We start from the raw sequence: 23,922 nt of genomic DNA on the forward strand, positions 1-23,922 counted from the left end.
TGCCAAAGGTCACTTGTTATTTATCCCTTCCTGGGTCTCCCTCTTTTTTTTTTTCAGTTCCTCGGAAGCAAAAGAGAAGTGGTTTTCTACATTACTCTGGTGAGGCCTGCTTCATTCATGTTTACACTGTGTTTTTCACTCTCTTTCTCTCTCGTTATATAATACACTAGAAGAAGACAAATCCACTCGTGATTCTCGGAAATAAAAGCCAGTTTGTAAGGCACTTTTGAGAACAAATGTGATTTCACTAGACTGACGCAGAGCCAAAGATTTGTTTCTTCTTTTCAAGAATAGAAACACAGCAGGAATGTGAATTCTAAACCTTTCTATGTTTATCTCTTGCTCTCCAGGCAGATTAGCGCAATGAAACGAGAGGAGTACCCCATCAGCCTTCCAATGACCATCCTCTTCCTGGAAGCTACTGGATGCTCTTCGGTCAGTCTGGCTTGGGCTACCCCCCCATCCCCTCCCCCCTTCAGAGCTCAACTCACTACAAATAGCTTTATTTTCTATAGGTAACTGTTCTTCTCGCCCAGGAAGGCTCTCCTTTAACCCTTTACACACCCTAGTGGATTGAAGAAGACAATCTTTAGTCAGCCAGACAGGTGCTATTCGGCCTGTGCCCTAAACCTTATATTTCAATGGAAAGCTGTTCCGCCAACATCTGTGCAACATGCCTAGCTATATGCGCTTAGGGTTCCTTGAATTTATCGGGCTGTCAGGAACTCATGTTTTGCTTTGCCAGCAGCTGCTCTTTGCTGCCCTCTACAAGCTGACACCCACCGTCAGATCTGGGTTGCCAATTACATGAGAGATGAAGATACATTTATTATACTTGATGGGGGGTACCATATACATGCGTGTTAAAAGCGCGTCTCATGTGCTTGTCTTAAAGGTGTGTCTCATGTGCATTACACGAGAGGTGGAAGTTCAGAAAAAAAAAAAAATCCGGGGGCAGCATCTTGTATGTCTCACAGAAGCAGTGTAGTAAAAGGCATTTGCATGGTTTGCTGGTAATTCTCCTCCCCCCCCTCCTCCCCCAGCCACCTATGGCATCGATGGACTCGTTTACGGCACGAAAAACCCAGGGATTGTTTTTGCGCTGTAAAATTTAAAAGCCTGTGAATTATATGCCTTTGTGATCCGTGTGTGTGCTTTGTGCTACAGAATTTGTGATCCGTGTTTTCATTGTGCTAGAATGGCATGTGATGCGTTCTTATGACTCACACTTATGACGTGCGTCCATGATGCACTAAAATAAGGCACCCCTATGACTGACACTCATGCGTACTTACAACGTAGCATTTCCTGGTGCATGCGCACATTTATGCCTCTTTCTGTGGATTTTTCTGCGCATGTGTGAGTTGCTTTCTCCGACTGTTGGATCTGTTGGACATTCTGGTTCAAGTTCAAGTTTCAAGTTTATTCAAAATTTGATATACCACCTTATCATTTATTTCAAGGTGGTTCTACATTTTAAAATAGGGTAAAAACAAATAATACAATTATATATAACTTTAACAAAATAAGCCTACACGATTAGAGAAACGGGTACGAGCGGAAAAAAGGGGAGAACTCCAGGGAGCTCATTTGCATGTGAAGTTTTTGCGGCATCTTTCGTCTTTTTGAAATCAGAAAATTTACTGGCACCACAACGACCTACAGGATTTCAACACTAAGTTTGGAATATTGGGGCCTGACAAACCGTAGAAATTTCCACAAAATGTAGAAACATGCATCCATAAAATTGGAACTGAAGCTACAATTCCGTCGGCTCTCTGACACGTCTCTGTGTTCTTCCCCTAGACTATCACGGTCAACGTTTCCAATACAGAAACAGTGGAGAAGGTCATCAAGATGGCAGTTCCACAGCTTGGGATTCCTGTAAGTCTGTTGTGCCTGGCGATGCCCAGAAGCCCCACTTGCACAATGGTGGGGCGCGTGGGATTTATATTGAAAACCTAGCGCGGCTTCAGCTGCACGTTTATCGTTTATTTAAAGCTTTTATACCGCTAACGAATGACTATGAAGTCAATTCAGAGCGGTTTGTGATGAACATATGAACATTAACTTCAGTAATGATGGTTCAGTGCATGAGCTACAATATATGAACTATAGTTCTGCTGGAGTTATGACAGAAGAGCTTAGCAATGGTGTTACATACAGAATTAAATTGTTTCTGAGATACATATACCGTTCTCCCCCCCAAAATTCGCAGTGCTTTCGTTCCAGGAACACCCGCGAATCTTGAAAAACCGCAAATGCGGTTTTGGAGCGGATCGGAGGCAGGAGAGGTCAGCTGGGGCAGCAGCGGGTGAGAAGAATTGGGTGCGCGATCTTTCGCGGTATTTTCCGACCACCTCTTCTGGGAACTAAAGCCAGGCTACACCAATCAGGAGCTATCTGGCGTGTCAAAGCAGCTCCTGATTGGTGCAGCCTGGCTTTAGTTCCAGGAAGAGGTGGTTGGAAAATACCGTGAAAGACTGAGTCCGCGATTTGCAAACCGCGAATTTGTGGGGAGTGTACTGTACACACAGACAAATCATTTACCTTAGTCTATCCTTTGTCTCAACAATTAAGAATACAATAACCCTATATCCAATCATTATACCTATTTATATCACTAACCTCTATAAATATACAAACTAAACCTGGAGCTCCTCAATCTTTCTACTTCCCATAGGCCTGGATTCTCGAACCGGCGCAGATATCGGCGGACGCTTTACAAGCAGCCGCCAATGTCAATCACGCATGTCAATCACGCATCGTCACTGGTTTCAGAATCGTGCCAACACGAAAGATATGGGCCAGAAATGTAGGCCAGGGTTTTCTGGGCCTACATTTCTGGCCCATATCTTCACGTGAGTCGCAGCTAAGTAGGTGCCATAGGCCGCATTTGTCACGCCCACTGAGGCGTTTGGCCGCCTAAAGCATCTATGTACGCGGTGTGCGCCTGAAATCTTGGTTAAAAATGCCATTTGGATGGCGTTTTTAATGGAGGTGTGGGCGGCGGTTTGAGAATCCAGGCCCTAGAGCTGTTCCGTTCTCCCCCTCCATTCTATTTTGTGACCTGAGAAAGGCCCAGGAGTTTTCCAATGCTAGTCACAGTAAAGCTGTCACCTGCAGCTCGACCTTTGTTTCTGCATCTTCAGGTGAATTAACTTGGAAACCGCCATATTTTCTATGATAAAATATACTGTTGCCCTCTCTCTTCTTCACCTGTAGGGCAGATCAAGTGACTACCACCTCTGGGCAATCTCAGGAAAGAACGAGTCCCCGTACCCCCTTATTGGTAAGAGGAAGTTCATTTATGCAATCCTTTCTGTATCCAGAATTCAACTGCTTTTGGAGAAGAAATGAGCTAAGTTGCTATTCGTTCGTTTATTAAAATTTGATATACTCTATCGCTTGTCAATCAATCACAAAGCAGTTTACAGCATAAGAAGGAAAAGAAATATAACGATACAAAGATACAACCAATGTAAAGAGATCAAACAAAGAACAAGACAGCAAATAAAAGGTGGGAAAAGTTACATAAGACATAAGAAATAAATAAGTAGAGACAAGATCATTAGTAGAGTCAAGAGTCAAGGTAGACTGCAAAGACCATTATTAAATCCCACAGTTGACTGTCTTGACCTTTAATGTTTAGTGACATCTTCGGACAAGACTGAAAGTTGGATATCCGCATAGCCCCAGATTTCCCGAGGTTTCTTTAATCCATTTGCAGTCAGCCAGTCAGATTCAGCACAGGAAGACAGATCAGGTGAAAGACCACCTGTATAGGCCACGATCTAGACATCGCCAGCAAAATTAAAACCCCAAGAAAACTTTGGATCAAAGTAGCTAGAAGAGCAATGAGAACATTAAAGAGATGGACTAGGAGGATACTCGATGAAACTTTTAAAACCAATAGGAGGAAATATTTTTTCACTCAGAGAATAGTTAAGATCTGGAACGTGTTGCCAGAGGTTGTGGTAAAAGCAGATAGCGTAGCTTGTTTTAAGAAGGGTTTGGATAATTTCCTGGAGGAAAAGTCCATAGTCTGTTATTGAGAAAGACATGGGGGAAGCCACTGCTTGCCCTGGATCAATAGCATGGAATGTTGCTACTCTTTGGCATTCTAGAATCTTGTTATTCTCTGGGATTCCGGAATCTTGCTACTCTTTGAGATTCTGTATGGAATGTTGCTACTCTTTAGGATTCTAGAATCTTGTTACTCTCTGGGATTCCGGAATCATGCTGTTCTTTGAGATTCTGTATGGAGCATAAGAACAGTGGTCCATCGTGCCCAGCAGTCCGCTCATGCAACGGCCCCCAGATCAAAGACCGGTGCTCTAAATGAGTCCAGCCTCACTTGCGTACGTCCCAGTTTAGCAAGAACTTGTCCAGCTTAGTCTTGAAACCCTGGAGGGTGTTTTCCCCTACAACAGACTCCGGAAGAGCGTTCCAGTTTTCTACCACTCTCTGGATGAAGAAGAACTTCCTTACGTTCATACAGAATTTATCCCCTTTCAACTTTAGAGAGTGTGTCCCTGCCTCAGACCCCTGCAATAAAGACCTGGCACTCCTTTTAGCAATCTGGAAATGTTAAGGACCTAAAGACACTTTTGTTTGCATGAGTTCTAAAGCGTTTAAATTATTGTAATTCGCATTTGGTTGTCATTGGAATGTTGCTACTGCTTGGGTTTTGGCCCCCGTCAGAACGGACTACTGGACTTGATGGACCATTGGTCTGACCCAGTGTGGCTATTCTTATGTTCTAATACCCCTCGGAGCAAAGTTGAAATAGCAGAGACTTGAAACAAGCACCCAAACAAAAGTGAGATACAGCTGTTGAAAACGGAACCGCCAGCTGCCAGCGAGGATAAATACAATAGAATGCAACATTGATTTATATACCGCAAATACCTCAACAAAGTTCATTGCAGTTTAACATTAATAAGAAGTGGAGACAATGTCCAGAATTATAATCTTAACATCAACATTGGATTTTACTGCTCCATTAACACATGTTCATTAAACAAATAAGTTTTCAAAGCCTTCTTAAAACTTTTATAGTTTTTTCTCTGAAGTCATGTGGTCTGATAAATGTTTCCAAAGTTTTACAGCTTGATAAGCAGCTGTAGAAGCAATGAATCTGGCGTACTTTGTTCCTCTAACCTCTGGAAATCAAAATGAAGAATTTTGTTTTAAACAAAATATGTATACATAATAAAGTGCCTCTATTATAGAATTATCTATTTAAAATATGTTAATTTACCAACCACTCTAGCAATATTGCATAATGAATGTGTTCAGTACCACCCCTCCCCCCACCAGTCATTAGAACTAAGACCAATGGGACGGAGAACCATGATTGCAGCATTCAATGTGGGAGGGGGGTACTGAGCAAGTTCATTACTAGAGTCGTTGGTAAATTAACATATTTTTAATAGATAATTCTATAATAGAGGCACTTTATTTCTATATTTTTTGTTTAAAATTTTGGAGTGTCCATTGATTCAATTTATCCCCAAGATATTTGTTTGGAATTATGTTTTAAGCCAGGGGTGTCCAACCTGCGGCCCCGTGAAGTATTTTGTGCGGCCCCGGTCGAGGGCGATGCAGTGTTTTCTTCTGCTGCCCCCAGGTGTTTACCGTTTTGCAGGCTCCCTCCTCTGTCTTGCTGCAGAGTTTGCGCGTTTGTGTGGCCCCAGAAACATTTTTTTGGCCAATGCGGCCCAGGGAAGCCAAAAGGTTGGACACCCCTGTTTTAAGCCATGAAGTCCTACTTCAGCAAGAGAAACATATAAGATGGTGCTTCTCCTCGATATATTTTAAACATCATAAAAAAATAAAATAAACCCTATTCCGGCTTCTACAGGAAGCCAATTGAGCTTCATCAAATATGGTTTAACTCTATCTCCTTTTTTCAATCCAAAAATCAACCGAATTGCAGTATTTTGTAGAGTTTGCAATTTGCATAAAATAGATTTTGGACAATCCAAATCAATGATGTTGCAATAGTCAATCATTGACAGGAACAAAAATTGGGCAAATAGTTAAAAATGCTATTGATCAAAATACTTTCTAATTGTCCTCAACTTCCAGAACAACCCAAACAGTTTCTTTGATCAGTAAACTGACATGAGGTTCCCTTGAAAGATTACCATCAAAATGTACATCCAGCATCTTAATTAATGCATTTATTGCGTAATCCATAGTATCAATCGGCAAAATTTTATCTTAAGAACATAAGAATCGCCTCTGCTGAGTCAGACCATACATGGTCCATCGTGCCCAGCAGACCGCTCCCGCAGCGGCCCTCCAGGTCAAAGACCTGCTAGTGATCTTATACATACAGCATTTTGCCCTGTATAGTATCCCTCTAACCATACCCCTCAATTCCCCTTTCCTTCAGGAATTCGTCCAATCTCTTTTTGAACCCCAAAATCGTACTCTGCTCTACCACCTCCTCCGGAAGCGCATTCCAGGTGTCCACCACCCTCTGAGTGAAGAAGAACTTCCTAGCATTTGTTCTGAATCTGTCTCCCTTCAATTTTCTTTCTTGTTATTGTTACCCCCGCAAGTCTGAAGAATCTGTCCCTCTCTACCTTGTCTATACCCTTCATGATCTTGTAAGTTTCTATCATGTCCCCTCTAAGTCTCCGCTTTTCCAAGGAAAAAAGCCCCAGCCTCTCCAGCCTCTCCGCATATGAAAGGTTTTCCATGCTTTTTATCATTTTTGTTGCCCTTCTTTGTACCCTCTCGAGTATCTTGATAGAAAATAGTGGGAGGTTCTACTATTAACAAATGCATTTTATCTTGATTTAATTTCAATTGAAATTCAACCATCCACTGATCTAATATATTCATGCAATGACTGGTATCTCTCCTTACTTGATCTGTATTACCTGAAAAAGGTAGCAATATCGAAATATCATCAGCATATATGAATGTCGAAAAATTAAGCTTCTCTAATCCAAAACCTAAACGAAGTAAAAATACATTAAAGAGTGACGGTGACAATGGGGATCCGTCACAGTGATTTGCAGCAATTTCACTTCGCTCTCAAAGGAGATTAAATTTCGGGCTCCTTTTACTAAAGTGCGCTTGGACTTTAATGCACAGAATAGCGCAGGCTGCATTGCCACGCGCGCTAGACCTTAACACCAGCATTGAGCTGGCGCGGTATAGCGAGCGGTAATTTCCTGCCTGCGCTAAAAACGCTAGTGCACCTTAGTAAAAGGAGCCCTTAGTGTTTTTTGTGATTTATTTTTCTCGTCTAGTGTGACTAAGATCCTTGAGGGACCCCATATGCAGACTGTCAACTTCCCGACAGCATCGAGTGCATCCTGGACCCCAAACCCTGAAACTATGTTACAACATCCCCCAGAATTCCAATATAATCTAACAATCTTAATATGATCAACCAGATCAAACGCGCTGGAAAGATCAGAATTCTATTCTCCTGTGATACTTGAGATCTTATATTATCCATCACTGTTCCTAAGACTGTCTCTGTGCTATTACTCGCTCAAAAGAATGCAAAATATTAAACTTATCTAAATATGATGGTAATCCTCTATAATAAAAGCCTTAACCGCGCATGCGCAGTTGACACGGTGTGATCCCTGCTGCCGTGATTTCTGCTTCTGTGCCGTGTTCCATTTGCGGCGTGCGGCAGCTTACGGAGCATGCAGCGTGCAGTAGCATGCAGTGCGTGTGGCGGTGAAAGCAACGGCAGGAGGGTGTCCTTCGAGGTGCTGCGAGGGGTCCGGCTGCTACTGCTGCACAGGGAAGTGGAGGGGGAGAGGGAAAAGGGGATGCTTTGGGGGGAGGGGAGTGCTGGGGGGCAGACAGCAATCTTGGTTTGCTCGGGGGCCCACGGAGATATAGGCAGGGGGGCCAGGGAGAGAGACAGAAAGAAAGACAGACAGACAAGGGGCCAGGGAGAGACACAGACAGAAAGAATGACAAACAGATAGGGGGGCCAGAGAGACAGACAGAAAGACAGACAGACAGCGGCCAAAGAGAGAGAGACAAAGAAAAAAGACAGACAGACAGGGGGCCAGGGAGAGACACAGACAGAAAGAATGACAAACATACAGGGGGCCAGAGAGACAGACAGACAGCGGCCAAGGAACGAGAAAGAAAGACAGACAGACAGCGGCCAAGGAGAGAGAGAGAGAGACAGACAGACAGAAAGACAGTGGCATTAAACAACCTAGATCGCCTATGTAGGCATGATTCACGCAAAGTTAGGCGCTGGAAATGGCCCAGAAACCCTGGCCTACCTGTCTGACACCTATATTTCATGTCAGCATGATTCCTAAACCAATGAGAAAACGCGATTGGCACGAGATTGGCAGCCACTTTTAAGATATCCACTGATAATGATGCCAGTTCGAGAATGTGGGCCAAAATATACATCTTTCAGATCAAGCTAGACACGGGTAGTTTTCAGACCTCCACTTGCAATGTTTAATTTTGTCAACGCGGATGAGAGCACACGCATTGTGAAGGTCTATACATACTTTCAGCAGGTTGAAAATCCTGACCCGAAATTCCTGTTCTAATTTTCTTACATGTGTAGTTGACCTCGCCTATGCCTTTGAAAGCATATTCTAAAGCAATGGTCTCCAACTCGCAGCCCGGGGGCCACATGTGGCCCGCCAGGTACTATTTTGAGGCCCTCGGTATGTTTATCATAATCACAAAAGTAAAATAAAACCGTTTCTCGATCATATGTCTCTTTAGCTATAAATGGCAATATTATTATTAAGACTTAGCCAAAAGGAAAGATTTATAAACCATAAAGGGTTTTACCTCATTTCTTTAATAAGACATTAACTCTTTTTTCTGAGGCCCTCCAAGTACCGACAAATCCCAAATGTGGCCCTGCAAAGGGTTTGAGTTTGAGACCACTGGCCTATAGGAAGAGGAGATGCAAATGTTAAGAGCCTTAGCCAATAGGGAGAGGAGGAGATAGTGGATGCTGTGGATGGGCCATTTGGCCTTTATCTGCCATCAAGTTTCTATGTTTCTATAATCAGAAAGATCTTTGACATCACAATGCAAGTGTTAAGAGTCTTAGCCTATAGGAAGAGGAGATGCAAATGTTAAGAGCCTTAGCCAATAGGGAGAGGAGGAGATAGTGGATGCTGTGGATGGGCCAATTGGCCTTTTTCTGCCATCAAGTTACTATGTTTCTAACCATAAAGTTCTATGACATCACAATGCAGGTGTAAAGAGCCTTAGCCAATAGGAAGAGGAGATGCAAATGTTAAGAGCCTTAGCCAATAGGGAGAGGAGGAGATAGTGGATGCTGTGGATGGGCCAATTGGCCTTTTTCTGCCATCATGTTACTATGTTTCTAACCATAAAGTTCTATGACATCACAATGCAGGTGTAAAGAGCCTTAGCCTATAGCAGTGGTCTCAAACTCTCAGCCCGCCAGGTACCATTTTGAGGCCCTCAGTATGTTTATCAGAATCACAAAAGTAAAATAAAACAGTTTCTCGATCATATGTCTCTTTAGCTGTAAATGACAATATTATTATTAAGACTTGGCCAAAAGGAAAGATTTATAAACCATAAAGAGTTTCACCTCATTTCTTTAATAAGACATTAACTCTTTTTTCTGAGGCCCTCCAAGTACCGACAAATCCCAAATGTGGCCCTGCAAAGGGTTGGAGTTTGAGAACCCTGTTCTAAAGGGACTGTGTTATGTTCTCTTAACCAGATTTCCACTCTCCCTAGTTTCACAACTCCAATGAGCGTCAGAGGCGAAGGAGGTTGTGCGTTCTACCAGTTCATACATCACCAGCGACACGTCACAGTATGGAGCCAGAGTCTAAGTGCCGTACAATGCCTGGGAGCTGGGCTATTTATCTTGGCAAAACGCACCTCATCGTTCCCATAGTAATCCACAACTGTTTTTCTGTTTTGTTTTGCTTTTTCTCTTTGGATATTTGCATGCAGTCGGTTTTTGTTTTTTTTTACAGCAGAGAGACTGTGTCCTGCTAAGATTCAATCCAAGCACCAGACTTCTATTTTTCCCACGGAGACAGTTATGCTGAGCTGAGGTTTTCCGAAAGGCCCAACATGCTGAACTCATTTGCGAACAAACAGAACGTGGGTTGTTATTTTAGGTGCCATCGACTCGGATTTGAGTACTAGCGACTGAATGAACCTCATCAAGTTTTCATGGCAGAATACAGAAGTGGATTGCCGGGCTTTTCATCTGCGCAGTATAAATTTGATGTTGCCACCGTTGTCGCATCAAACGCGATCCTCCGCCTTCAACGGTGTCAGGTCAAAAGCGTGCCGGGACAAAGGCGCGCCCAGACAATTGAGCGCAGTATGGAGGCGCACACCACTCAAAATTACAGTTTTTAGGGCTCCCACGGGGGGGCGTGGGGGGGAACCCCCCCACTTTACTTAATAGAGATTACGCCGCGTTGTGGGGGGCGTGGGGGGTTGTAACCCCCCACATTTTACTGAAAACTTCACTTTTTCCCTGTTTTTAGGGAAAAAGTTAAGTTTACAGTAAAATGTGGAGAGTTACAAACCCCCATAACGCCGGCGTGATGTCTATTAAGTAAAGTGGGGGGGTTCCCCAACAAAAACCCCCATCGGAGCCCCTAAAAACAGTAATTTTGAGTGGCGCGCGCCTCCGCACTGTGCTCAATTGTCCGGGCGCGCCTTTGTCTTTCGCGCCGTTGTCTATGAACCGCCTTCAACACTGCCCATCTGCTACCGCCCAGATGGGTGCTACACCGTTAGTCTGACATCTCCACTGAAACCTGTCCACCTTGGGAGGCCCTGACTTGGGAGCTAGCAACGGCGTAGCTTTCGGCTTCTCAGATGCGCACAAGCCCCGGTGGCACGACAAGCCCATGTACCATAACAAGTCTGAAGGGGCAACTGGGTTTGGGGTGGTTGTGGCTTGTGGACCAGATATATTTCTGCCTCTGATCCTGACCCAGTTGCTGTGGTTCTGGTTCTGGCTTGACTGGTTAGGCTCCAAGCTTCTTCATTTTTTTTTTTTTTTAATTTTATTAAATTACAACAGTGTAATACATTTGATTAAAAATAGCAAATTATTACAGAGAATATACCATTTCATATAAATAGTATATAGAAGCATAACTATACCCCCTTCCATCAATTATCGATAATACTAAAAAGCTTTATTACTTTAATAAAAAGATTTAATATCCATTTTTCCAGTATCTTTCCCTCCATTCCCCCTCTCCCGCCCCGGATGTGTAATGAAAAGACTCAGAAGCAACAAATAAAGTCAATGGACTCCATATTTTTTTAAATAAAGCACTAAATCCTAAACATTTCACTTTTATTCTCTCATATTGATATGTATTATATACATTTGTCCACCAAAATGTGTAATTTAATCTATCGTGGCTTTTCCAATTCTTTGTGATCAATTGAATCGCAATTCCAGTCAAAATCAAGAAAAGATGGCTTTTAAATTTATCAAGGAGAGGTTTAACTTGTAACATAGTACCACAAATTATTACTTCGTATTAGAGAATGACACGTGACAAAATTCATCACCGTTCCCATCCCCGCAGATAACCGCAGGAAATAATCCCAGGTCATTTTCTAGTGTCTATTTCAACCTCGGTCCTTCTACACCAGCATTCTTCAAAGCAAAGCTTGCGGGTCAGTGGTTGTGGCCATTCATCCTCTGATTCTTATGTGAGCCAAGGATAATGAAGCCATTGTGACATCACTGATGTGATTGGCTCTTAGGCACTGGTGGAATGAGGCATTATGACATCACAATATCTGCTCTGGATACCAGAGTCTGCCATTCTGTAGTGTCTGTTTCAACCTCAGTCCTTCTACACCAGCATTCTTCAAAGCAAAGCTTGCGGGTCAGTGGTTGTGGCCATTCATACTCTGATTCTTATGTGAGCCAAGGATAATGAAGCCATTGTGACATCACTGATGTGATTGGTTCTTAGGCACTGGTGGAATGAGGCATTATGACATCACAATATCTGCTCTGGATACCAGAGACTGTCATTCTCAACCTCGGTCCTTCTACACCAGCATTCTTCAAAGCAAAGCTTGCGGGTCAGTGGTTGTGGCCATTCATACTCTGATTCTTATGGGAGCCAAGGATAATGAAGCCATTGTGACATCACTGCTGTGATTGGCTCTTAGGCACTGGTAGAATGAGGCATTATGACATCACAGTCTCTGTTCTGGAATGTTGCTGCTCAATCTCAGCATTCTTCAAAGCAAAGCTTGCGGGTCAGTGGTTGTGCCCAATTATACTCTGATTCTTCCCTCTCTCCTTAAAGAATGACATGAAGATGGTTTCCCGCGGTTATCCGCGGGGACAGGAACGGTGATGAATTTTGTCACCGTGTCATTCTTTACTTCGTATGTTAATGGAATATCTGATTCTAAAACTATATTTATTTGTCCCCAAATTGATTTCCAGAATCTAAATATCAGCGGACAAAAAAATAACAGATGATCTAAAGTCCCGATATCAGCATGACAGTGCCAGCATTTATTTGATTTGGAACTATCTAATTTTTGCAAGTGAACCGGGGTCCAGAAAATCCTATGTAATAAAAATAACCATGTTTGCCTCATAGATGCTGACGCTGTACATTTCAATCTCCAAGTCCAAATGCATGGCCACCGAGATAAAGAAATACTGTATACTGTTTAATCTCGATGCTCCAAATATCTCTAAGACTATTTTTTGGTTTTTTATTCAAAAATTCAGAAATTAATTTATACCACTGGGCAGCCTGATGCCCTACTAAATCTGTCTGGTAGCAAAGGATCTGCAGGCTATAATAATTTTTTAAATTTTTCCATTCAGGGAACCCGCTCCGAATGGCCTGCTTCAACTGCAGCCACCTATAATGTTGAGATTTCAAAATGCCAAATGACTACTGCAGCTGTGAAAAATCCAGCAGTTTCTCATTAGATATAACATCATTCAATGTTCGAATACTTGCCTGCATCCAATTCTTCCAGGCGATCCCAGCACCGCCTTCTTGAATATCGAAATCTAAACTAAACTAAACTAAACCTTAGGTTTGTATACCGCACCATCTCCATAGTCGTGGAGCTCGGCACGGTTTACAGGAATTGTAATGAGAAAGGAACTCCAAGGAAAGGGCTAGATGAAGATCGGAGGAAAGAAGGATGTTAGAGGACTAGGATGTCAGATGAGGAGGGAGTGTTAGATTTTTGAGAAATGCCAGGTTTTCAGATGTTTACGGAAGGGTTGGAGAGCACTCAGGTTCCAAAGAGGGGAGGCAAGGTTGTTCCAGAGCTCAGTGAATCTGAAGGGGAGGGAAGTCCCCAGTTTTCCTGGGGGGGAAATGCTTTTTAATGAGGGGAAGGATAATTTAAGTATGAGCATGCTAAACCGAATAGATAAAGGCGGTGGAGGCATCGACTCATGGAGTCCGATTTTACGTAGAACAGAGGTCAGAATTTGAAACATTCAGGTTGAAATGTGCTTAATTCCAGTGGCATTTTTAGAAAAGGATCCGCCGACATAGAGCCTTTTCAAAAATACCTATAAGACCGCATGGGCATTTGCCTGCATGTGCAGTGGGAGCAGCCAGTTTACAAATATACACATTGCATTCCGCCTGTAGATGTCGGCACTTACACGCAGAAGCAGCGATTTTACGACTTCCACATGGAGCTACATCATATTACAACCCTCCCTGTGTACATGCCACAATTAAGTAATGAGGCCAAGATTTTAATATACTTTCTTTTTGGAGGCAGAGATCAACTACATGGGATCAAGGAGATTGACTATAAGCCCTCATGTAAAGCCCTGGCTAAAGCGAGCACTTTTTAAAAACCTAAGAATGCCTTTGACAACTTTCAGGTCTGAGGTTAGTTTAAAAGAATCAAAATTTGAAGCTTTGGAATCGTTCTTTGCATTTTTTAATATTTGGTAATTGATGTCGCCTTTCATCCTAGGGTCGGGGTGGAAATAGGGGGATGATAGTAATATATGTGGAGTTATTTGAATTGTATTTTGTTTAATTCATTTATACTTTACAGTCCTTATGGTTAAACTCCAAGCTTCTTCATTTTTAATACTGATAGAACCTCCTTCCTATTTGCAACTCTATAATCCTAGGTCTGCGCTATTACTGTCCAGAGATCTGAGTTTGCATTGAAGGGCCTTCCGCTGTGAAGTCTATGTCACTGTAGGTCAAGTCCAGTCACCCCAGAAATTTCAGTCATGGGGTGAAAAATGTTGTTTTACTGGGTGTGGAATATATGGATGTGCCAGCTGATAGTATTCAGACAGTGACAATCAGTAATAAGCTGTTGGAGGGGTCTGATAAAGATTTTATTTAAATATTTTCAAATCAAAGTCATGAGTTTGCAATATATGGGGGATAAATGATGTTGGAAACCATTCTCGTGTTGGCCATAAGAGGAATTCTTCTAATGCTAAAGGAACAACATCTAGATATGTACCTTCCTGAACATTTTACCCTGTCACACAAGGAAGGGCATTTTTAATATGGCTAAATCTGAGTTTAAACACAAAAAAACAGGGAGGAATGGAGGGAAGTATAGTACAAAAATATCACTCCAAAACAAAGGCACCACCCAAGCCAAGAAAGCTAGCTTATTACTTAAGCGAAAGAAAAGCCTCAGACAAACGGAGAGGTGGACCCACACTCTTCCACCCAAGCATCATAGGCAAAAAACTTTCACACAAGTTTAAAATTAGCAGGTGGGAGCAAAAAAATAGCCCAGAATGATTAATGGTAAAAAAACACTGAACACAAACAGGCCAGGCCGACGATCGTTTCGTGGCCGGTAACTACTGCTTCAGGGCCTTAGCACCAAATCCAGGCTATCAGTACGCACACAGGACAGGCCGACGATCGTTTCGTAGCTGGTAACCACTACTTCAGGGCCTTAGCACCAAATCCAGGCTATCAGTAAGCACACAGGCCAGGCTGACGATCATTTCGTGGCCAGTAACCACTGCTTCAGGGCTTTAGCACCAAATCCAGGCTATCAGTACGCACACAGGCCAGGCTGATGATCGTTTCTGGCCAGTAACCACTGCTTCAGGGCCTTAGCACCAAATCCAGGTTATCAGTACGCACACAGGACAGGCCGACGATCGTTTCGTAGCCGGTAACCACTGCTTCAGGGCCTTAGTGCCAAATCCAGGCTATCAGTACACAGATCCTAACTGCTGCTTTCAACCACATTTTGTGGAAGACACTTTTAGTGAACATGTCCATTTTCAAAACTACACAACTTCTATCTTGAGGGGGGGAGGGGGGAGTTCTCGAAAATGTGCCCTGTGCATCTGTCTTTATTTAATTTAACAATGAAGCATTTTCCCTATCTGTCCTGATGGGCTCACACTCTATCTAATGTACCTGAACCATTAAAAAAAACATTGAAATGAAAAACTCACAAAACCAGCCAGCATTTGTACTACACTGGCCACACAAATATCCCAGCAGAGCAGTAGGGCACCATAGGGGGCGCTGCAGTGAACATCACATAAGAGGTCCCAGGTACACATTGCGCCATAACTCTCTTATAGTGTTTGATGAGCCTTCCAAAATCCACCCCAAACTTACTGGACCCAACTGGACACCACACCAATAGCCTGCAGATGTCACCTATATGTAGATAGTGGGATTTGGAAGGCTCACATATTCCACGGTAAGTGTAGTAGTTAGAGTGGAATATAGGACTGAGTTCCCATCTCTATAGTCCACTGCACCACCCACTAGGCCGCTCCAGGATCCCGCTTGCTTCTCTACTAGGACTGGCCATAACAGCTGAAGCCATCATTCACATCTATGAGAGTTTGGAGGAGGTCAGTGACCACTGGGGCAGTGTGGGGAGGGGGTCATGCTTACATCCCTCCAGTTAGGGCACCTTTTGGGCACTTATTCGTCAAACTTCTAACTTATGCCCGGGACGTATTCTTAAATGTTCGATTATGACAGAAAAATGTTGGAGTCATAAGCCTGCCCTAGTCCCACCCAAACCACACCCCCTTGAGATTTAAACAAGCTACAGATGAACATAGATATCTGTCTAGAATACAGGTTTCAAAAAGAGGGAATTGGAAGGATTTGCTGAGAAAAACGTCTGTCTGCTCCTGTAGGCCACATTTTGAACGATTATCCTTTTTGAAAATGAGCCCCCTAGTAATGGAAGCAGTGTGAGAGAACTTCTGTCCGTAGCAGTGCACCTCTGTCTACTTTCAAGTCTCTGCTTACCTTTCAGGGCGAAGTTCTTTGAAAACGTCTTTCTCGGCCATGCTCTTAATTTTATCACTCAAGTGGTCAGAATGTGACTGTCTTGTCAGTATCCCCCTTGACCCCCCAAATTCCAGAACCACAAGGAAGGAACTGGGTTAAGGAAATGACCTCGGCAGCTGCTGGATGACACCTATGGAAGCAGAACGGCATATGTCACAGGGACACTCAGCCCTCCTACAAATAGGAAGCGATGTCTATATATTAGTGCACATTCCGTTCGTTATCATGCCTTTTTGTCAAAAACTTTAGTGCCAAATCGATGTAATTTATGCACCTTAAATCAACTGGCACACATGAAAAAGTTCTACAACTCATTCAAAACTTTTAATCAAAAGAACTACAAAAATGAGTCTGAAAATCAGGAAGAAAGACCAAATAAACCAAAATGAAACTAGTTGCCCTTTAGAACATCCCTACTAATGGGAGAAAGAGTGTTCTGTTAGGAAAACACCAGATGTGCTCCAGGAACACTCAGTCCTCCTGCTAGGTAATTAGATTTTTAATGGCAAGCATATGTGTTACGGGAACACTCGTCACCTCCACAAATCCCTACTCTTTTGCTTATAGCCCGGAGCTGGCCGAATTTTGCAATTGCACAGCCAAAGAGTACGAAAGTTGTTATCTGTAATTAAGTTCCTCTCACTGTTTTCAGTGAACACATGAATTCGGCTGGTTTCAGGTTCAGTGAGCCCAGATGATGCGGAGTCCGCATCCCCTTACCCCCCTCCATTGCACACAAATCCAACTCAAGTATGTTCATTAAGGATATTCTGCCTTGGAGTGAGCGTGCGTGCATTCCTGCTCTAAGAGCTGAGCAGCCATCCAGGCTGAAAGAAGAGTGACGGGGGGGGGGGGGGGGGGGGGAACAGAGGTGAAATGCATAAGAATATAAGAGCTGCCATACTGGGAGAGACCGAAGGTCCATCAAGCCCAGTCTCCTGTTTCCAACCGTGGCCAATCCAGGTCCCAAGTACCAGACAGAAACCCAAAGAGTAGCAACATTAATTTCCAGAGCAGAGATTGTGATGTCATAATGCCTCATTCCACCAATATCAATGAGCCAATCTCATCAGTGATGTCACAATGGCTTGATTGTCCTAGACTTGATTCACATAAGAACATAAGAATTGATATACTGGGACAGACCAAAGGTCCATCAAGCCCAGTCTCCTGTTTCCAACAGTGGCCAACCCAGGTCCCAAGTACCTGGCAGAAACCCAAAGAATAGCAACATTCCAGAGACATTGTGATGTCATTATGTCTCATTCCATCAATGCCTAAGAGCCAACCTCAGCGGTGATGTCACAATGGCTTGACTGTCATATACTTAGCTCACATAAGAAAATAAGAGCTGCCATACTGGGAGAGACCGAAGGTCCATCAAGCCCAGTCTCCTGTTTCCAACAGTGGCCAACCCAGATCTCAAGTACCTGGCAGAAACCCAAAACAGTAAAAAGACCCCAAAAGGAGTTATCTAGTCTTTCTGTTTATTTATGTAATTTGCATAAACAATTTTATGGACCACTTCCCCAGCCAACCACTGACTGTTCCACATGGTGAAGAAACTATAACCAGCAATATAAGAACATAAGAATTGCTGCTGCTGGGTCAGACCAGTGGTCCATCATGCCCAGCAGTCCGCTCACGCAACAGCCCTCTGGTCTAAGACCAGCACCCTAACTGAGACTAGCCCTACCAGCGCACGTTCTTGTTCAGCAGAAACTTGTCTAACTTTGTCTTGAATCCCTGGAGGGTGTTTTCCCCTATAACAGCCTCCAGAAGAACGTTCCAGATTTCCATTACTCTTCGGGTGAAGAAGAACTTCCTTACGTTTGTACGGAATGTATCCCCTTTCAACTTTAGAGAGTGCCCTCTCATTTTGGAGAGGGTGAACAGTCTGTCTTTATCTACTAAGTCTATTCCCTTCAGTATCTTGAATGTTTCGATCATGTCCCCTCTCAATCTCCTCTTTTCAAGGGAGAAGAGGCCCAGTTTCTCTAATCTCTCGCTGTACGGCAACTCCTCCAGCCCCTTTACCATTTTAGTCACTCTTCTCTGGACCCTTTCGAGTAGTACCGTGTCCTTCATGTACGGTGATCAGTGCTGGACGCAGTACTCCAGGTGAGGGCGCACCATGGTCCGGTACAGCGGCATGATAACCTTCTCCGATCTGTTTGTGATCCTCTTCTTAATCATTCCTAGCATTCTGTTCACCCTTTTCGCCGCTGCCGCACATTGCGCGGACGGCTTCATTGATTTGTCGACCGGTACTCCCAAGTCTCTTTCCTGGGGGGGGTCTCTCCAAGTACCGCCCCGGACATCCTGTATTCGTGTATAAGATTTTTGTTTTGATTAGTCAAAACACCAAATTTAATACAGAGAAAACCATCAATGCCATCTAGGCAACAGCACCAATCCTGGCTCTGCTCTCCCCACCCCATCGTTGACCGAGCCTCCCCATCTGCCCACCACTTCCATCCATCCAACATGGCATCATCACCTACCTCACCCTAATTCCCTATCAGTCGTCTGTTTTCTTTCTCTCCACTAGTCAACCATTCTCCACAGACCCTAATACCAAAGCATTACAAGACAGGAAATAGCCATAACTGTAGTTTAATATCCAAGGGAAGGCTATTCCATAAAGATGATCCAGCCACTGAAGATATTCTAACCCTGAGTCTCTTTTTACACATAGTTATTTATTCAGTTTTCTATTCTGTTCTCCCAGGGGAGCTCAGAACGGTTTACATGAATTTATTCAGGTACTCAAGCATTCTTCTCCGTCTGTCCTGGTGGGCTCACAATCTATCTAATATACCTGGGGCAATGGGGGGATTAAGTGACTTGCCCAGGGTCACAAGGAGCAGCGTGGGGTTGAACCCACAAACTAAGGGTGCTGAGGCTGTAGCTTTAACCACTGCACCACTCTGGAAATCACAATGTAGTAAAAGTGAGCCAAGGCTAGGACAATCCAGCCATTGTGACATCACTGGTGAGGTTGGCTCTCATTGGTGGAATGAGGCATTATGACATCACAATACCAGCTTTGGTTATTAGAGGCTGAAACTTTTCGCACTATTTATTTATTCCATTTTCTAGACTGTTCTCACATGACACCTCAGAACATGAATGTATTCAGGTACTCAAGCATTTTTCCCTGTCTGTCCTGGTGGGCTCACAATCTATCTAATGTACCTGTGCCCAGGGTCACAAGGAGCAGCGTGGGTTATGAACCCACAACCCCAGGGTGCTGAGGCTGTAGCTTTAACCACTGTACCACACTCGTCAGTAGAAGAAGCTACTGATCCTACCACTGACTCGAGTACCGCTCCCATCCTGGATAGCAGCCGATCTGAGCTAACTGCACTTTTCAATGTACAAACAGCAACTGTAACGGAAAGAGTGGTAAATTTGTGGAATAGCTTCCTAGAATTGGTGGAAGAGACGAAGACTTTATATGAATTCAAGAAAGTTTGGTGCAGATACCTAGGATCTGAAAGGGAGCGAATGAGAGAGCAGATGGCATGGATGAGCAGACTGGATAAGCCACACATTCGTCATCTATCTGTGTTTCTAAACTTCTTTCTTGCCACTGTGAGGAGATTGTGGAGGGTATGTAGTTGTTGACCTCATTCGTTCTCCCTCCTCACTGTCTCTTTGTCTTTTTTCTTTCCCCCTCCCCCCCCCCCCCCCCCCCAGGCCACGAGCAACCCTTCAGCATAATACTGAACTGCCTCCGAGACTCAGCAGCCCAGACCCCGGGAACCAATAACAACATCCTTCTGACTGATGGACTAGAGACCTCTCTCTTGGAGCAGCTGCCTAAGGAAAGGCAATGCCAGTTCGTCCTGAAACCAAGGCCGCAAGCCACTGTCCAGCTAAGGAGAGGTAAAAACCCAGACATAGCTTTGTAATCATGGTGACTCTCTGGGGGACTCTAGATGTCATGACTTTGGAGTCTTTTCCTCATAGTTTGTAATACTATTTTAAAAAAATCTATGGTATCACACTGAAATCATTTCTCTTAATATTACAGTTACAAATAATGTTTTCTTCCACATAACACAAGAATAAAAGCATCAGTAATTTTTCTATATTACAAGCAATGACCCCCTAATTCTATATAGTGCACCACATGATAGCGCCCGAACAGGGGTAAACAGAAGTCAGTGGCATAGTAAGGGGAAGCAGGGGGGCAGACCACTCCAGGCACTATCATGGTGTAGATGCTGGCACCTCTCCTCTCTCCCATGCCACGCTCACATCCTCCCTCCCTCCCCCCCCCACCTCTTCAAATCTTCGTCAGGGTGAGCAACTTTGCCAACTTGCTGCTCATGCTTGCCTGCCTCCTCTCTGAAATCGCTTCCGGGTTGTGGGGCCACAACCCATTGGTGAAGATTTAAAGAGGTATGGGAGAAGGAGGTACGAGTGTGGCGTGGGGGGGGGCGGAAGGAGCGGGGTTGCAGAGAAAGAGTGGGAGTGCACAAAAGGAGCGGAGGGCAGAGAGGAGGGTACAAGGGGTACCACCACTCCGGATGCCTGCTACCCTCGCTATGCCACTGACAGCTATCACCTAGCTGCACTTGGGCTCTATTCTCTAAAACTGGGTTTTACCAAACGGCACTAAAGGATTTTAGAGTGGGCTGGTGAGGTAAATGCTCTGACGCCGTTTAGTAAAAGGAGCCCTAAGTCAGCACCTAAGTGCAAAGGAGTTGTGGGAGGGGCACAGACTTAGATACCAGACATGTAGAATGCTGTATTCTCCGTGCCCGCTAACATTTACACCTTCTATTTACCAATTGCACCCCACTAGAAGCACAAGAAATGGTTGGAGCAGGGATATCAGAGACCTTTTAAAAAAAACTACTACACTATGAAGTGGGAAAACAGTAGTCGGTCAAATCTCTATCATTAATATTTTAAATTTTCTTATGTAATTTAGCAAACTATGATTTCTTCAAACATGCATGAAAAATCTTTGAAATAAATTTCACATATATCAGCAAAGCCGCTACTGCTACACCAGCATGAAATGGTCAAACGGCGCCATTTTTTGAATCTGTAATGGACTGCTAAGCCCTCCAGCTAGCTCCTGAAGAAGCCTCTACGTTTGGTGAAACGGAGGCCCCATAGACCATTTCAAGCTGGTGTAGCAGTGGCGGCTTTGCTGATATATGTGAAATTTATTTAAAAGATTTTTCATGCACGTTTGAAGAAAGCATAATTTTCTAAATTACATAAGAAAATTTAAAAATATTTTTAAAAATACATATATATATAGCCACAATGGTGGAGTCCAGGGACTAATGATAGAGATTTGACTGACTACTGTTTTCTCATTTCGTGGTGTAGTAGTGTTTTTTAAAAGGTCTCTGAAGTCCCTGCTCCAACCATTTCGTGTGCTTCTAGTGGGGTGCAATTGGTTTTGTTGCGACTTTTCGAGTTTGCACTCAAGTTGCCTGTAAGGCTTGTTTACCATCTACATGACCTCATTGAAAAACTTTTGTCTCCCATCTGCCGAGACTATATTTGCTTATGCGGATGACATTTTTATTCTGTTGGAGATCAGTCCTGATCTTAGCGATTTGGTTTTGGGACGTGGGCAATGTCCATTCCAATTACGTTGAATGCATCAAAAACCAAATTGCTCTGGATCGGGCCTAGATTAGAAAACCTCCCTGCCGATGTTACATTGAAATCAGGTATTTCTCCTCCTGAATCCTGGGTATTATTTTGGACTCATCACTTACATTTCACGATCAGATAAACTCTCTGGCAAAGAAGTGTTTCTTTAGTCTGCATTTTGCCTTTGCGTTTGCCTAAGTGTGATTGGCGCACGGCCTGTGCCTATTTTTTTTTAGGCACTGGTCGATTTTGGTGCCGTTTATAGAATCAGCCCCTGAAATGTCTTCCTTGCTGTAGTTTAGCTTGACCCTAATGACTTCCCTACGTTCAACAGAGGAGCTACCAAGACTAAAAGCTCATCTCATTCTCTCTCAGAAGCCATGCAGAAACGGACGAAGAGGAAAAAGTCCTTGATCGACTGGGCCCTGCGTCGGACTGGGAGCACGCCCACGGTCAGCCAGTCTTCAGAGTCCCCCACAACACCCAGGAAACTCTTTGGCTTGTCCTTGTCCTCTGTGTGCCCCAATGGCATCCTTCCCAAGCCAATTATGGTACGATGGAACATACTGACCCTATACCTTGCTTATATATCCCCCCCATATACAGCATGAATGCCAGGAGTTTCCAAGCTGTGATGCTGCATAGGTGGTTGCATTTGTACTTCCCGTCCCAGTGGTTTTCTTATGCAAAATGAGTATTTGGGGAGTGTTAATTGTCCAAAAAGTCCAACACTCCTACCCCAGTTTTATTGCACAGGGTTGGAGCATCTTATTTGTTTATTCAATTTTCTATACCGTTCTCCCAAGGGAGCTCAGAACGGTTATTCGGGTACTCAAGCACTTTTCCCTGTCTGGGCTCACAATCTATATAATGTACCTGGGGCAATGGGGGGATTAAGTGACTTGCCCAGGGTCACAAGGAGCAGGATGGGCTTTGAACCCAAAACCCCAGGGTGCTGAGGTTGTAGCTTTAACCACTGCGCCACACTCTCCCCCTTAATCAAGAAGGAGAAAAATCCAAGACTGGGCCAAATGAAAATTTTTGCTCAGGTTTGCACAGTTTTCCTGGGAATTTTCCTCTTTCTAAAAAACTAATTGGTCAGTGCTGAGCTAGTGCCAGTCACTGTTTGTATAAATGCTGACCACTGCCGGCTGATTTAAACCCAGGCACCAAATATCTGGACCTACAGTGGGACCCAGAACATACCTGGCTAAAGCCAACTTTCAGTGCCATACCCACTAGGTGGTCCTACCCACAGACAGCAGAGCACTAGTATGGTTTGGTTTGGGGTGGGGGCCAGGTGGTCCGCCCTAGCTCCTGCGCGGCCCGTCACCAGCTCTCGACTCCACCCCCTACCTCCTCACGGCGTTATACTTAAACTGCCCCGAAGATTTCAAATACAATGCTGGGAAGTGGATGGGAGGGCGACTGCTAATTTTGGGCCTCCCCGTTCCGACGCCTATGGTCCTACCTAAGCCCAGTTAGCTATTCAATGGACCTTCTTGTCTGGTTAGCTCTATGGACACTGGCACTGAATATCACTGGTGCCTGCTGAGCTCCTGGCTCCACCCACACTCTGCCCTCAGACCACCCTGGCACTGCATAGTTAAGTGTTTCTGAATATCTTTACCTGCTCAGCCTGATTTAACTAGGCAAGAGGCTCTGCTGCCTAGTTAAATCATTTTGAATACCAGGCCTGAAGAAATGACTGGTCTTGAGCAAGCAATTATTTTCCCTTCGTCTTATTGTTATTCGCTTTGATGTGCTAAAAGAAACGCAAAACCAGCTTATGTTAACAAATACAATTGTGAATTGTGCTCAGCTTACTTTCAAGCTCTTTGCTCTCAACCTGTCTTTGCCCAAATCATAAACCTGGCCCTTAGCTGTCATTCTCTGCCTCAACCTTCAAATCCTACTGCAGAACCCATTTCCTTAGGGTTACCAGATTTTCCTTTAGGGAACATTCGGACCCATGGCC

General features: G+C 43.9%; 1 protein-coding gene across 3 annotated transcripts in view; it reads left to right on the plus strand.

The window, feature by feature from the left end:
* LOC117361529 (rho GTPase-activating protein 20-like) overlaps window positions 1-23,922 on the plus strand; it is a 135,599-nt gene that overhangs the window by 96,476 nt on the left and 15,201 nt on the right. For all 3 annotated transcript variants that reach the window (XM_033946995.1, XM_033946997.1, XM_033946996.1), the window contains 6 exons: window positions 58-99; window positions 351-435; window positions 1,807-1,884; window positions 3,226-3,292; window positions 20,019-20,207; window positions 22,320-22,495. In XM_033946995.1, coding sequence (XP_033802886.1) covers window positions 58-99; window positions 351-435; window positions 1,807-1,884; window positions 3,226-3,292; window positions 20,019-20,207; window positions 22,320-22,495 — 637 coding nt within the window. The remainder of the gene's footprint in view (window positions 1-57; window positions 100-350; window positions 436-1,806; window positions 1,885-3,225; window positions 3,293-20,018; window positions 20,208-22,319; window positions 22,496-23,922) is intronic.

Source organism: Geotrypetes seraphini, chromosome 5, assembly GCF_902459505.1.
Source record: "Geotrypetes seraphini chromosome 5, aGeoSer1.1, whole genome shotgun sequence".
Classification (NCBI taxonomy): Eukaryota; Metazoa; Chordata; class Amphibia; order Gymnophiona; family Dermophiidae; genus Geotrypetes; species Geotrypetes seraphini.